General features: G+C 40.4%; 1 protein-coding gene across 10 annotated transcripts in view; it reads right to left on the minus strand.

The window, feature by feature from the left end:
* The window catches only part of MCTP1 (multiple C2 and transmembrane domain containing 1), a 2,372,456-nt gene that overhangs the window by 1,026,801 nt on the left and 1,332,306 nt on the right, over positions 1-13,349 (minus strand). For all 10 annotated transcript variants that reach the window (XM_085632490.1, XM_085632489.1, XM_085632491.1 and 7 more), the window contains one exon: positions 7,229-7,359. In XM_085632490.1, the coding sequence (XP_085488616.1) occupies positions 7,229-7,359 (131 nt within the window). The remainder of the gene's footprint in view (positions 1-7,228; positions 7,360-13,349) is intronic.

The following is a 13,349-nucleotide window of genomic DNA, read 5'->3' on the forward strand; positions in this document are numbered from 1 at the left end:
AAATGTAATCAAGAGCAGCCTTTTCTTCAAGAATGTTTTTTGACCCCAGCTACGTTCCATGAAATTATTGTTAGTTTTTGAGTGCAGCCTTCTTCCTTGGGGCGTTCCGGATCTGCCTGTCTAAGCTTTTTGCTAGGAATGATACCTGTGATGGCTTCCATCCTCCACTGGGTCCCCTATTGAGGTCCGAAGGTATGCAGCCCGTTGGTTATTGCTGCAGGTTATTCGGAGATCCTTTGGAGCCTTGGGAAAAACATTGGAATTTCTCCCACTGTGGTTATTGCAATTTGTGTCTCACAAGACCGAATGGGCCTCCATGCCCTGTATGGGAGGGTGCAAGACATGCAGATATTTTCCAGGCAGGGGGTTGTATGTCTATTTCCCAATCCTTAAGCTGTGGTGCTTACTTGAGCGCTGTGAATAGGGGACACTGTTGCCGAAATCTCAGCAGGGTAGATTCACCACGGGTGTCTCCTTGCATTTTCTGGAATCTAACTGACTCAAGGTTGTCTGACTGGGTTGTGGCCAAAGATAGAATACGGCTAAATAAACATAAAATATTGCTCCTGTTCAGAGTGTCAAATGGCCCTTTTGCATAATACCTTGGGGTAAGTACTGCCTCATACATATGGGGGGCCACGTTTGGAACTAAGCACATAGCTGGTGCCAGTCTATTTATCTGAGGTGGCATTGAAGGGACAAGGCCTTGGGTACCTGTTGTGAGATTTCCTTTGTAGCTATTATCCATATTAGATGCAGAAGAAGGCTGACTGTTGGACGGGTTTGGCCAGGTGTACGGATGAGAAGAAGGCTCTGCTGCTTGCTCATAAATTGTAGTGCATGTGGCTTTGACTGGGGAGAACTGGGTGCAGGCATCCGTCACCTTCTTTGTCAGCACCTGATCGATTGTGCTCACCGGGAAGACATTCCCATATGTTCTTGGGAAAAATTGAGTTAATTGCCTCCTGACCCTTACCCTCCCTTAGTGGATGGTTGTGGGAGATCGCTTTGAAGTTGAAGATTGGATACAGTGTGTCAGAAACATTGGCTCCTGATGTGTGAGGGTTCAAGGTGGATGACTGCAGCACCGCTTATTTGGCTTTCGATTATTTGTATTGTCTTTTCAATTTTTACTTGGCCCTCCTTCTTGCTGAAGTGCACGCTGGGACACTGATGCTGGTTAGGGCCTTATGGTCTGTTGCCTCTCTGTTCCAGCATGGAGCTGGGGCTTGATTCCAGTAGGGAGGCTGGTGGTTGACGCTTATTGACTGTGACGAGTGAAAATGTGCTTAGGACTGTCACTATTCATTGATAAGCTAGAGGGTACCCCTTTGTACTTGCAGGGCAAGGGTTACTTCATAGGGGGCTTTCGGGCAAGATGGTGTTATGTTGTCATTTGCTCCCCTAACTATAGCAAAAATCTCACTGAGTATCTCTGGCAGTGACATCCAACTGGGAACGACGGCTGCCCATGAGCGGGAGCACTTCATTGGGCTTATTGTATCTTGTATTCTCTCTTGGATGGTGTCCATCTTCTTGCTTAAAGTGATCAGACGGTGCGTGATTGATTGCAGGAGATCTATTTGTAGTTCCATTTTTGTGTACTGCCACAGCAATGCACTTGCTATGGAGATTTAAGCTGCAGTATTTACTGGGGAATGTGAAACATTGCTATGAATGATGTCTTGTGTTTCTGTTGATGATTCCCTGGGGTCTACCGAGGTCCTAAACTGCTTTGGAGTGAGCTCCAGAGTTCTTTCTATCTTGGACTCAAGGATTTGTAGAAAGGAAGCAGTTAGTTCGCCCATATCCATTTTTCCATTGGTTGTGCTGTTCTTCTCCACTGTTGTAAGTGTGCCACTTTGGTTCTGCGGGCCCTGATGCACTATTGAAATGAATTTGTCTACTCGTTACCCGCGCTTTTTCTTCTTTTCCCTCAAAAACCCATATATACTCTATGTTTTGCGTGTATGCTGGGTCTGGCGTTGATTGCTCGAATGCTTGAGAAATGAGGGAAACAGCTGAAGGATACTGTTGGTTTACTGTGTTTTGCCTCTATCCCCAGAACATGAGTGTGATCTTCGCCATCCATTAGGCGTAGCGGTCCTCATACATTCAGGCGTGGTGAACGTGCTCCGACTGGTCCTGGATGAAGTTGTAGTGGGAGTAATTGGCAAAACACCTGAGCTGGGAACAATTTGAAAGTGGCATGTAATTAAGTCCTTTTGGGAGTCCGTCTTCTGGAGTGATTGCATCTGAGCAGAACTCTGAGTGTTCCCTGTGGGGGTAGGGGGCAAAGTTTATGTCCCAACTGTGGCAGCGTTTGGGAAGCTAGAAGGTTTCTTTTTGGGCCCCACAGACAGAGGCAGTGTCACGATTGCCGAGCCGGGATGAAGAGACTACAAAGATGGCCGCCAGCTGAGGATAGATCAGGCAAGCTTAAAGACTGGCCTTCTCCGTGTAACTGCACTTCGCGTTCCAGCTTCTGAACTTGCTTGCCTACCCGAATCTCTTCCGGTTTTGTTGCGTCCCGCACTCCATCGGTTTGGCGTGGTGAACTTTCTCGGTGGTTCGTTTCCTCGGCTGCTCCGTCAGTTCGTTTCTGGATTCCTACAAAGTACAGAAGAAAAGAGATTACAGACTACTAGACCGTGGTTACGGTAACAGCGCCTTTGCGCTGCCCTTTTTTGTTTTCTGTTATTTTATGCCTACCTCTATCACTTACCTGATTTGGTGCCTGGGGTGTTGTGGAGAGTGTCTCCTTCCTGTTACCTGTGAGTACCTACAAGGGAATTGTGAGGTTGCTGAAACCGGATGACGAGGTTACGTTTTGTTGGCCATCATACACTTTTCACAGTATATATATTACTGCAAACAACGTCTGTTTCTTGGGTGAGCAAGTCATACATACTTAACATATAGTATCTCTTTTCCCAGCAGACCCTGTTCTCACTAAGTAATATCCCTTTATATCTCACACCTTTATACAGACGCTTTTGCACTACATCTTCCACCTATGTACCCAGTAACAGAAGAAGGGAACATTTAGGTAAAGAAAGAGAAAACGTAGACTCAGAGATAAAAAGGTGTGTTATTTGGCCTTCTAATGTGTGTTCTCTCTTGTCCACAGCCTTTTGTTTTGGCTTGACGAAGATCGGTGGATACTGGGCTGCGACGAGGGATTTCTTCCCTTTCTTTCCTTGTTTTGTTTCCCTTCTTCCCCGGATTACCATTGTTTTGCTTAGATGTTGTCAAGCGCAATAGGTGATTGGGAGAAGTTGCAGACCATACTTCAGTTCCATGACGTTCCTGCGGAAACACAGGTGAGATCCTGACAGGCAGACGGCAAAATATTGTGTTAGTTGTTATTTTTTAAGGCCTACTAGTGAGCTTGATGCCGAGGGACTCCAACTTTAGGCTAGATATGCAGTGGGGTAAAGGATCCCGAATTAGAACAAAAAAATGCAGGTCACCGCTAAACTTTCTACATTGGCCTGTAATCACCCGCTGCAAAAAGAACTGTTGATGGACAGAATGCAGAACAATATCATACATTCACCCCTGTACAGAGATCTGGGCCTAAATCCATCGTTTTTTTGCTCACCATGCCATTCCAGTTTGGACCCAGCCATATGCAAATCAGTCTTGACCCTGTGCCCTATGGGAACAGTCCAGTCCGAACTGCATCATCCGCTGGCAGACTGTCAAATCCTCCACACCTTAGGATGGCGAAGTTCGCGGGGGTGGGGGCGGCTGATGGTTACTCCCGGTGAGCTATGCAAAATTGAGCCCCCTACAATTTCATGTCTTATTGCTGCCTCCTTCTGTGGTTTTCTGTGTAGGACCTTAGATCATAGTACAATCTCTTGGTCTCTCTGAACTATGACAGCTCCCTCCTAGTTGGCTGGCCAAAAGTGCACCTCGCACCACTGAAGGCAGCTCATTTTGTCTCTGGAAGCAAAAGAGGACATTGATTCAGCTAGAGCAGTCCTCAAAATTCGATGCATTATGGGCAAGTAATTCATGCAGGCGCTTCTCATTATTTGCCTAAAAAGCTGAAAATATCTGGGGACTAACAATTTTTAGGTATGCATTTTTAATTAGTTAATTCAATAATTTTAAAAATGTGTAATAATTTTTATTTAGTAAATAAATAAATACATTATTAAATAAGTGAATACATTTTTATCATTTTCAATTTTAATAAAAAAATGTTAAGGATACATTATCAATTTGCATCCTTCCTGCTGGATCTACTAACATTCAGAAAACAGCATGTCTCATCTGCATGCTGGCTGCACTGCTAGAATTTGCTACTCACTTCCCCCGGCTCTCCGCATCCCCGAGCTTAAAATGTTGTGTTTCAAAAGATACTTCCAATCTGGAACTCCCTAACCATCTTCGTACTTACTTACATATTCTTTACCCCTTTTGACTTGGTTGTCCACCCTTAACCTGCTCCATTAAATACGCCTTCTTCTCATTTCTAGTAGGCACGTCTTTCTCATCTTTGTCTTGATTTTTACATTTTTCTTCAATCTCTATTACAGGTAACGGAAATGTTGTTGTATTCATTACTATTCTATATATATTCCCTTCCCTTTCACTATCTTATCCGGACTGTTCCATGTGTATCTTTCTTTTGGTTACACTTTGCATTACTGGCTCACTCATTGGTTTCTTAAATCATTACTTGCAATTTAAGCTTCGCATCTTATTTGGAAGAGTTTTCAGTTTAATCATTTAAAGTACCTGAAATGTAATCTCTCCTTCTGCAAGTAGATTTCCATTTGGTATTTTTGCCTGTATTTTCACTTTTTACTTGTAAATCTTAAATAGTTAAAGCACCAATGTATGTATTTCTCTCTTCTGTACTGTTGCCTTGTGTTTACTGTTTGTTGGTAATTATCTCACAAAGGTAAAGAGCCTGTGGGCACGTGTACTTTTCTTGTATTATTAAACCTGTACCCTTGTATGAGTTGTAAATCGCTTTAACGCCCATCCTAGCGCCATGCTTGTACAACATAAAACTACAATTAAATAATTAAAATAGGCATAGCAGAGAAGACAGTATCAAATAATGTAACATTAAACAACATGTAATGCCAGGAAATACAAAACTGTCTGCAAAAACAACAAGGTGAAAGTCTGAACTAATCTCAGACACATTTCAGACGATTTGTTTTTGCCCACTGTGCCATTCTACACAGAGAACCACTTTATGCAACTCAGGCTTGGGCGTGGTCCAAGAGAAACAGTCTATCCCCACCTGACAGGCCAGGTTTCCTATAGAGTGGAACACAAGCAAGCCCAGGCCTGTTTTGATCTACTTAGATCTCTCCAGTGAGGGATTGCTTGAGTCCTATGGCACAGTGAGCACAGGTCACATATCTGGGCATACCCATCACACTAAGGGTGTCAACTGCAAAAACAATAAGGTAAAGGAATGAGTGCTTGAATTAATATTAGGCACTGGCAGAAACTCGGGGCTGCAATCCAGACCACCATTTAACATCTGCTGGTCCATTCTAGACAGAAACCTGCCTTATACAACTCAGCCTCTTGTATTCTTCAGTGAGAAGCACTGTTTGCAACGATTATGCCCAGATGTGGGTCCAATGCTCACTCTGCCACTGGAACCAAGCTGCTGCCAAATAATGAGGCCTAACTAGGCCAAAATATGTTTGGGTTGCTTGTGTTACAGTTCAAAGAGGGTCTGTCTTGGCAGCTCTGGCTAGATTGTTCTTATTGGAGCAGGAACAGGCTGATTTGCATATGTTTGGGTCTCATATGAGGTGGCATGGTGGGGAAAAAAAACGATGGATTGAGATAAAGCTTCAAGTAATTATCAGTGGCTGAGATTAATTCAATCATTTCTTCCATCACTTTTCTGCATTCCACAGAAAATAAAAAAACAGCAGCTATAAAGGAACATCTCAACAAAACAATATTTATTTCAAGCCAGATTATGGAATCTTAATAATAATGTGTATAGAACAGTCAGACGGCAGCTAAAAGTTCACCTACTTATCTTTTTGTAGCACATCAAGGTCCTGGCTCTTTCCTTTCACAGGAAAGGAATAGAATGATTTGTCCTCAACGCATAGAAACGTAACTGGACTAAGGGGGGACGCACTGGGCCCCATTCACAAGTAAAGTTACACTTTTATGTACGTTTACTACATTTCGGTATTCACGAATGTAACCTCAAACCAAAAGTCTAACTTTATTACTGTTCAGTATTCACAAAGGTAAACTTAGACCACAAGTCTAACTTTACTCCTTTTCGGTATTCACAAAGGTAAGTTTCTAATAGTAATGTTAGTTTTTGGATCGAAATTTACCTTTGTGAATACCGATAAGTAGTAAAGATAGGTTTTGGTCGAAGTTAACTTTTGTGAATACCGAATAGTAGTAAAGTTACACAAAAGTGTAAGTTACGTTAGTAAATTGGACCCACTCACGTTTTAGTAAATGCATATGGTAATCCTCTGCTCACATCTAAAATTCCATAGGAATTAGGTAGCTATGGCTCTTTCTGCATGGGCAGACTCGTATCAGCACATTGAATAATTCCACTGGATGCATAAAATGCGACAATTATCCAACTCAGTGTTCTAAAGGTTGACAATTACATCGTTCATTCTACCACTGCAAGTTACCTCCACTGTTTTACACAATGCAGCCGTAAACGGTAAATATATGACTTAAGATTGATATAGCGTACAGATCTCGCACGTTTCATTGTTTCCATCACATTGCACGATGGCTGGAGATGCTGAGCGACCAACCGTATTAAGACAGTTTAATCTATGGCGAATCGATTCATATATTGTATATTTATTATTTTCCGACACATTAAAAGAATCCTGATTCTTCATTCAGTTGAATATGAAGACGTGCCGTCTTTCAGGAGCTAGCTTCGTTGTTTCAGGGGAAAAAATATATTTACTTAAGCGCAATTTATTCTAAAACGTTTCTTATACACCTGTTCAAAACAGCTTTCGATTCTAAATCTTTCCACATATGAAACTCTCTGACATCTTCTGGTAAACGTTGCCACCTACTGGGAAAGACTGGGTACTGTCTATTCGCATGATGGCCACACAATTTGTTATAGCGAGTTGTGTAAGAAGTTAACAGGTGTACGCTGTAGGAAAACTGAAAGCATTTCCTTTAATTCTCAATTTGTGCACTCGGAAGACAGGCATACTGCGATGTTACCAACCTGCCGATAAAGTCATCTCTTTTGCCGGCATCCTTGTCCCACACAGTGATATCAACGATTCCGCCATGTTCTTCGTAGAGGTGAAGGTCAAATTGTTCCCTCCACTGAGGATTTAACGTTTTTGGCATCGTCTAAAAACAGAGAATACAGTTGTTAAACTACTGGTTAGTCCTCGGTGTATTTGTGCACACCTATCAAAACAAATACACGCACACACACAAGCGTTAGGAAAAATGTTTTTTAGTAATGTTGCTTCACTCATTGACAGACGTGGACACAATATACAGTTTCTGGGCGCCTCGGGTACGAATGTCAATTTTCGGTCAAATTGACACAAAGAGGACGCATAGCTAGCTATGTGTGGGGCTTAAAACTTTGTTATACATTTCAACTTCGCATAGGAGTGTTTTGCCGAAACAAAGAACTAAATTGATTAAATCTGTGCAGTGAGAAAGACTCATTAAATAGCTTTGTAAGTATGGGCCCCTATAGCATAACATACCATGTGTATTTGTAAAGCACACGTTCATCAGTAGGCATTTTGGCGCTGAATAACAGATGATTATTGTTAGCCAACTCAATGGTACTCAATTTCTCGACCTCAGAAGGATGAAAGACTGAGTGGACCCGTCGGGATTAGAACCTGTGACCATGAGGTCAAAAACAGGCCCCTACAGTGGACACATTAGTCCACTTACCACCAGACGCGGCTTAGCTTCCCTCTGTTAAGTAATTGTAACATGGAATCAGAGATTCAGCAATCAGAGATTTCCCAAGTTAGTTACGTGTCCTGTAAGGTAAAAACCTGGCTTTGGATCTTTGCAGTTTATTAATGAAGTGCATTTGTTTCAAATAGCATGGTTCATTGTTTTATTTCCGATCTTGATCTACCTAAACCTACTGTTCAGAGTTTCTCTTACATATTTAAAAACATTATAATGCTATCTCTAATGAATAGCATTGCCAGAACTCTGTTATTTGGTGCACTTTATTGGTGCACTTGTTTCAAACAAAAAGTTGTAGTTTGTTTCTTGGTCACATTTATAGTAGCGATCACCACTGTGTAGTTATAGTTAGGTCAGAGTTTTCATAGGAAGAGCATTTTTTGTTTCAATGATAACTTTGGTGCTGTTTGACAAATCTTCATGAAACTTTCCTAAAAAAAGTTCATTCACCTCAGCTTTTTCCTGGAAAGGGCTGGGGTGATCGGTCAACCAGATGCTGAGAAAAAGGGGAGGGGAGCTAAAATGTTATTTTTCTGTCTAATTCCCATAGAAAATCAATACAAAAAAGGCTGAATATTTTTACACCAAATTTCCTCAGAAAGCTTGCTTTTTGCCAATTGGTGTAAATCCATTCACATATTTTTTAAAAATTCACATTTAAAGACGTGCTAGGGTGAGCTTGAAAGTGTTAAAAAAACGGTATATATCCAGACAGTTGGTATCACTGGAGCCTGCAATAATATACATTTTACAAACAAGGGTTTTTGATTGGTTGAGAGAACTTTATTTCCTGTCACCCTTTTCGTTACCATGAAACAGAAAGATCTGATTGGCTGTCCGCCATTAAACCTGAGCAAATTAAAACAAAAACATATAAGGAGGCCATGTCGAGACACCCTGACCACCTAGCACTCATCGGTAAGGGACATAGGAGGACCCACCCCACCCTAACCCCTCCCCCGGCCCAAAAAATATTTTATAGCAGTACTCCTGTGGAAGCCAGCATTACATGAGGTACAGCGATACTTCTGTGGGAGCTGTACTGTGGGACCATGCAAACTTCACTGATTAAAGCTTTCACAGTCCCACCATACCAAGGATGTGATGCTTGATTGCGGTACAGCACGAGTACTGCAAAAACAATTTAAAAGGGGGAAAATTCTGGGTGAGGGATCTGCAGGGGGTTAGCTGCCTGTGGGAGAGTAGGAGCAGGACCTGGCCAGAGGTCAAGCCCTGCAGCAAACTCACTGCTACACACTACCAAAAGCTGTGCTCAGCAAAGGAGTTGAGTAAATATGATCAAAAACCACACCACAGTTCATTGAAAAAAACAAAGGTGAAAGAGACATAGTCTGGTATGGCATTAAGATCTTACTTTATGTTAAAAAAAAAACTAGAAATTCACTGAAAAAATAAAAATGTAAGGGTGACCTTATAGTTAGGTATGGTAGTAAGAGTATACCTTATGTTTAAAAAAACAAACTTAGAAATTCACTGAAAAACAAAGACTAAAGTGACAAAATACTTAGATGTTGAAATAACACACACACTAACGCTTAAAAAAACAAAAAAAATTATATGACCCCACATATTACATCACTCATGACATGTTTAATGACATCATTGATGACATCTAAAATTACATCATGAATGACATCGCTGATGACATCAGCCACTGAGCGTTCCAGTTTGCTCTATGCTTCCGACACTGAAAGGTATTTAGTGAGCTACATCTAGGGGAAACTTTCAATAGCTTCTATACTGCTAATGAGAGTAAGCTTTTGCACAATGCTCGGCCTACTTAGGGGGGGCTTGCCTATGTGGATGGTGTGGGCTCTCCCTGAAGAGATGTCTACAGGACAGAAGTATAACTTTCAGAGCTGTAATGCACTGTTTATATCCTCACATAATTTATCACTGAAGGTATTTGAAATCCATGGTTGTGCATGTGTATTAATGTCAGTTACATATGATTAGAGGATTTCAGTTTTTTGGGGGATTCTATAGGCGAGTGCTTTTTCTGTGAATTTCAAAGGTTTGTTATAATGGAAATTAAAATAATACTACCTCCCTAAAATATAACTCCTCTAACTTTTGTTCTTTCAGTTAATAATATATATATATACAGGTCTCTATAAATAAATATATTTATTAGCTAAGATATTTATACATATGTAAGTATATTTATTTACTAACTTCGTCACATATAACTCTTCATTTAACTTTGTTTTTTCAGCCACAGTGCTCCATACAAGCGGGGCATCAGTAAAACAGAGCCAGCTCTTTCCAATAAGTGAACACTTTCAGCACCCTCCAAGAAACCGACAAAAATGCTCAAGAGTTATTTGGTAATCCTTCACTCAGTAATGTCCACCATCACGCATTTCAGACTTGGTCACATGCAGAGAGCCATTTTAGTAGTAGTTTGCAGATGATCACATGGCCAATTCATTACTAAGCATGGAGAAATACTTTTATCTTTACACATGTAAACTTTTGTGCTTTTCGTGTAATAATTACCTATAAAGTGCTATGCTGAAAATTAATTTTAACATAAATCTGATCCAAATACACAAACTGATTGCAAGCCTTCATTACCTTTGTCAATTTAAAATATCAAAGTACTCTCAAAGTGCTCAAGTGCATTATAACGAAAAACATAGCAAAAGTACTATTTCATCATGTCTTTGGGACAAAAAATATCCTTCTCAAAGACTTCTACAATAATGGTAACAATATTTATTCCACCTGAAGCATATCCTGCCTCTGTGGGTGTAGCACTACACGGTTGAAGCCCCTTGTAAATAAATCATTATGACGCACAACAAACTTTTTCAACACAACTCTAAGGTGCATTAATCCCACCTTCTGCGGGAAGTGCTGAGGAAGTGCTCAAGTGCACCAAACCAAATGAAAAAAGTGTCATTTCATTAATTTATTCAACTTAAAAGTTGCCCATCTCTAACGCTACTGTATTAAACACTGAACATTTGACAATTATTATTTCAAATGAAATATGCATGTCGGTGTGATGTCCTGCCCCGTAGGTTATATGATACTCAGTCTGGAGCACTTGCACATTATTCATTGAAATCCCATAAAAGTGTTCCACCGTAATAATTAAGTAGAGTAATCTCATCCCAATGGGCTAAGCATAGTGCTCACTAACTCATTTATGAAATACAAGCGAATATTCAAAGATGTAATCCTTGAAAACTTAAAAAAACAATGGTACCATTACTATAAACTGGAATTGATTTCTATTTCTGGCATTGTGGTGGAGCGGTTCCTTTAGTCTAATTATCTAGTGTGTATTTTGTTTACTAAAAACTGCTCCCTAGTTTGAAAGTAATTGAAGGATACTTTATAAGTGTGTCTATAGTGCCTTCTCAATGTTAAGACCAGCTGGGATCCTGGTATTGAGCTCCATCATATACCTGGATTCTAACCTACATAATTGCTCTGTTTCCTCCTCTGAAGCTTCTAGGTATAGAGTCAATAACGAAATTCTTGAAGTCTGGTCATTACTGCCATGTGCTTCCTTGAAATAGCAGGCTCCAGGGTAGCTCATGGTAGTGCGTTGTTATGCCCGCGTTGTGATGGCTGTTTCCCCTGCTTTTTATGGCCTGCACATGCTGTAGGATCCTCTTATGCACCTGTAGGATGGTACTTTCTAAGTACATTTTAGTGCACAGAAACATTAGGAGATCTACAGCAAATTTGCTCTTCCAGTGAAATGCTCCACAAATCTTGATCCGTCTTTTAGTGAAAGGTGACGTGACCTCGGGTTAATTGAGACCATACTGGCATGTCTTACATTTATTACTTTTTCTGAAATCTCGACTTCTCATCAGCCATGTTTCATGCTAGTTTACTTCAGAGCTACTTTTGAAAAACTTTAGTCTCACTGAATTTACTTTTCTAAATGTGATCAATGGCGTGTTGTGGGTTTTCTTGCCAAATACTGGGTCTCTTCTTAAAAGATGCTAAGGTTTATATATACTTCTATGAATATCCCCCGCTCCTTGCTGTAGCTTGTGATCAAAACAATTGCTGTACCCCCCATGGGACTTTGTTTCCTGGTAAACACTAGTTTTTCTTGACCACTTAAGTTGGCTCTAAATTTGGTATCTATGACACTTGCCTTGCTGTAATCTATCTACATTAATCTCTCTAATAGTTCTTCCTGAGATTTAACCATTCCCTGTGATTTACTGCAGTTTCTCCTTACTCGTACATTTTCAGCATGGGGTATACTGCATTTTAGATTATCAGGGTAAAAGCTAATGGCATAGGAAATAGTATTTTCCGCTGTCAGCTTTCTATAAATGTGTTTTTTTATTTTACTGTTCTTTACATACACTGTTAGAATAAGAAAGTGGACCTCTTGTGTACTTACATTGCTGGTAAATTGTAAGTTGAGGCAGTTGTTGTTAAATGCATTCACAAATTCTGTAGCACTGCTAATGTACCCTCTCCATATGAAAAAAAGGCAGTCTATAAACTGCGTCCACAGGACCACATGTTCTGACCATTTCCCTGCAAATTGGTTTTGGAGCACCTGCTCTACCCACAGGCCCATATGCAAATTAGCATAGCTGGGGGTGGAGCAGGTACCCATTGCCATGCCTCGGACTTGCTTGTAGATGTGCTTGTTGAACAAAAGTTAATTATTGGCCAAACACCACCTAGTCATGCTAGGTAGCATCTGTGTATGCTCCAATAACATTAGTTATTTTATGTTCAAAGAATGCTCAATTGCTTTCAAACCATCATCATGTCTTATAGTGGTATAGAATGACATAACGTCCAAAGTCATTGTGACAAAATCTGCCTCCCAAGAAAAGTCAAATATGCGTTTAAGTAAATCACCAGTATCCTGTACATAGGAAGGTACATTTCTCACATAATCCCTCAAAAAGTAGTCCACATGCTTGAAGGTAATCTCAACAATACCCTTAATATCGGATATAATTGGACTTCCTGGTGGAGAGGTTTCATTTTTGTGGACCTTAGGAATTAAATAGAGAATGGGGATTCTTGGATGATCATTTCTCAGAAATAGGTATTCACCCTGGTTAAGCAATCATTCATTGCACCATTCCAGTAGTTCTGAATGATATTGAATTCTTACTTGGTTGATTTCTTGTCCTGATATCAGACATAACAAGTTTCATCATTGAATTATTGATATGCCTAATTTTTATACATGTTTATGGGCCACAAGACTACCTTGCCCCACGTGTCAGACTATCTTATTACAACATCTGACCTCCTTCTTTGTTTGCTGATAAGGTCATTGTAATTCTTTTGTTTGGAAGTCAGTTTGTGTTTTCTATTAGAAAGCTTTGTATACATGAGCTTAAGGTCTTGTGGAACTTGGTCAATAAATATGT

This window comes from Triturus cristatus, chromosome 2_1 (assembly GCF_964204655.1).
Source record: "Triturus cristatus chromosome 2_1, aTriCri1.1, whole genome shotgun sequence".
NCBI classification, from domain to species: Eukaryota; Metazoa; Chordata; class Amphibia; order Caudata; family Salamandridae; genus Triturus; species Triturus cristatus.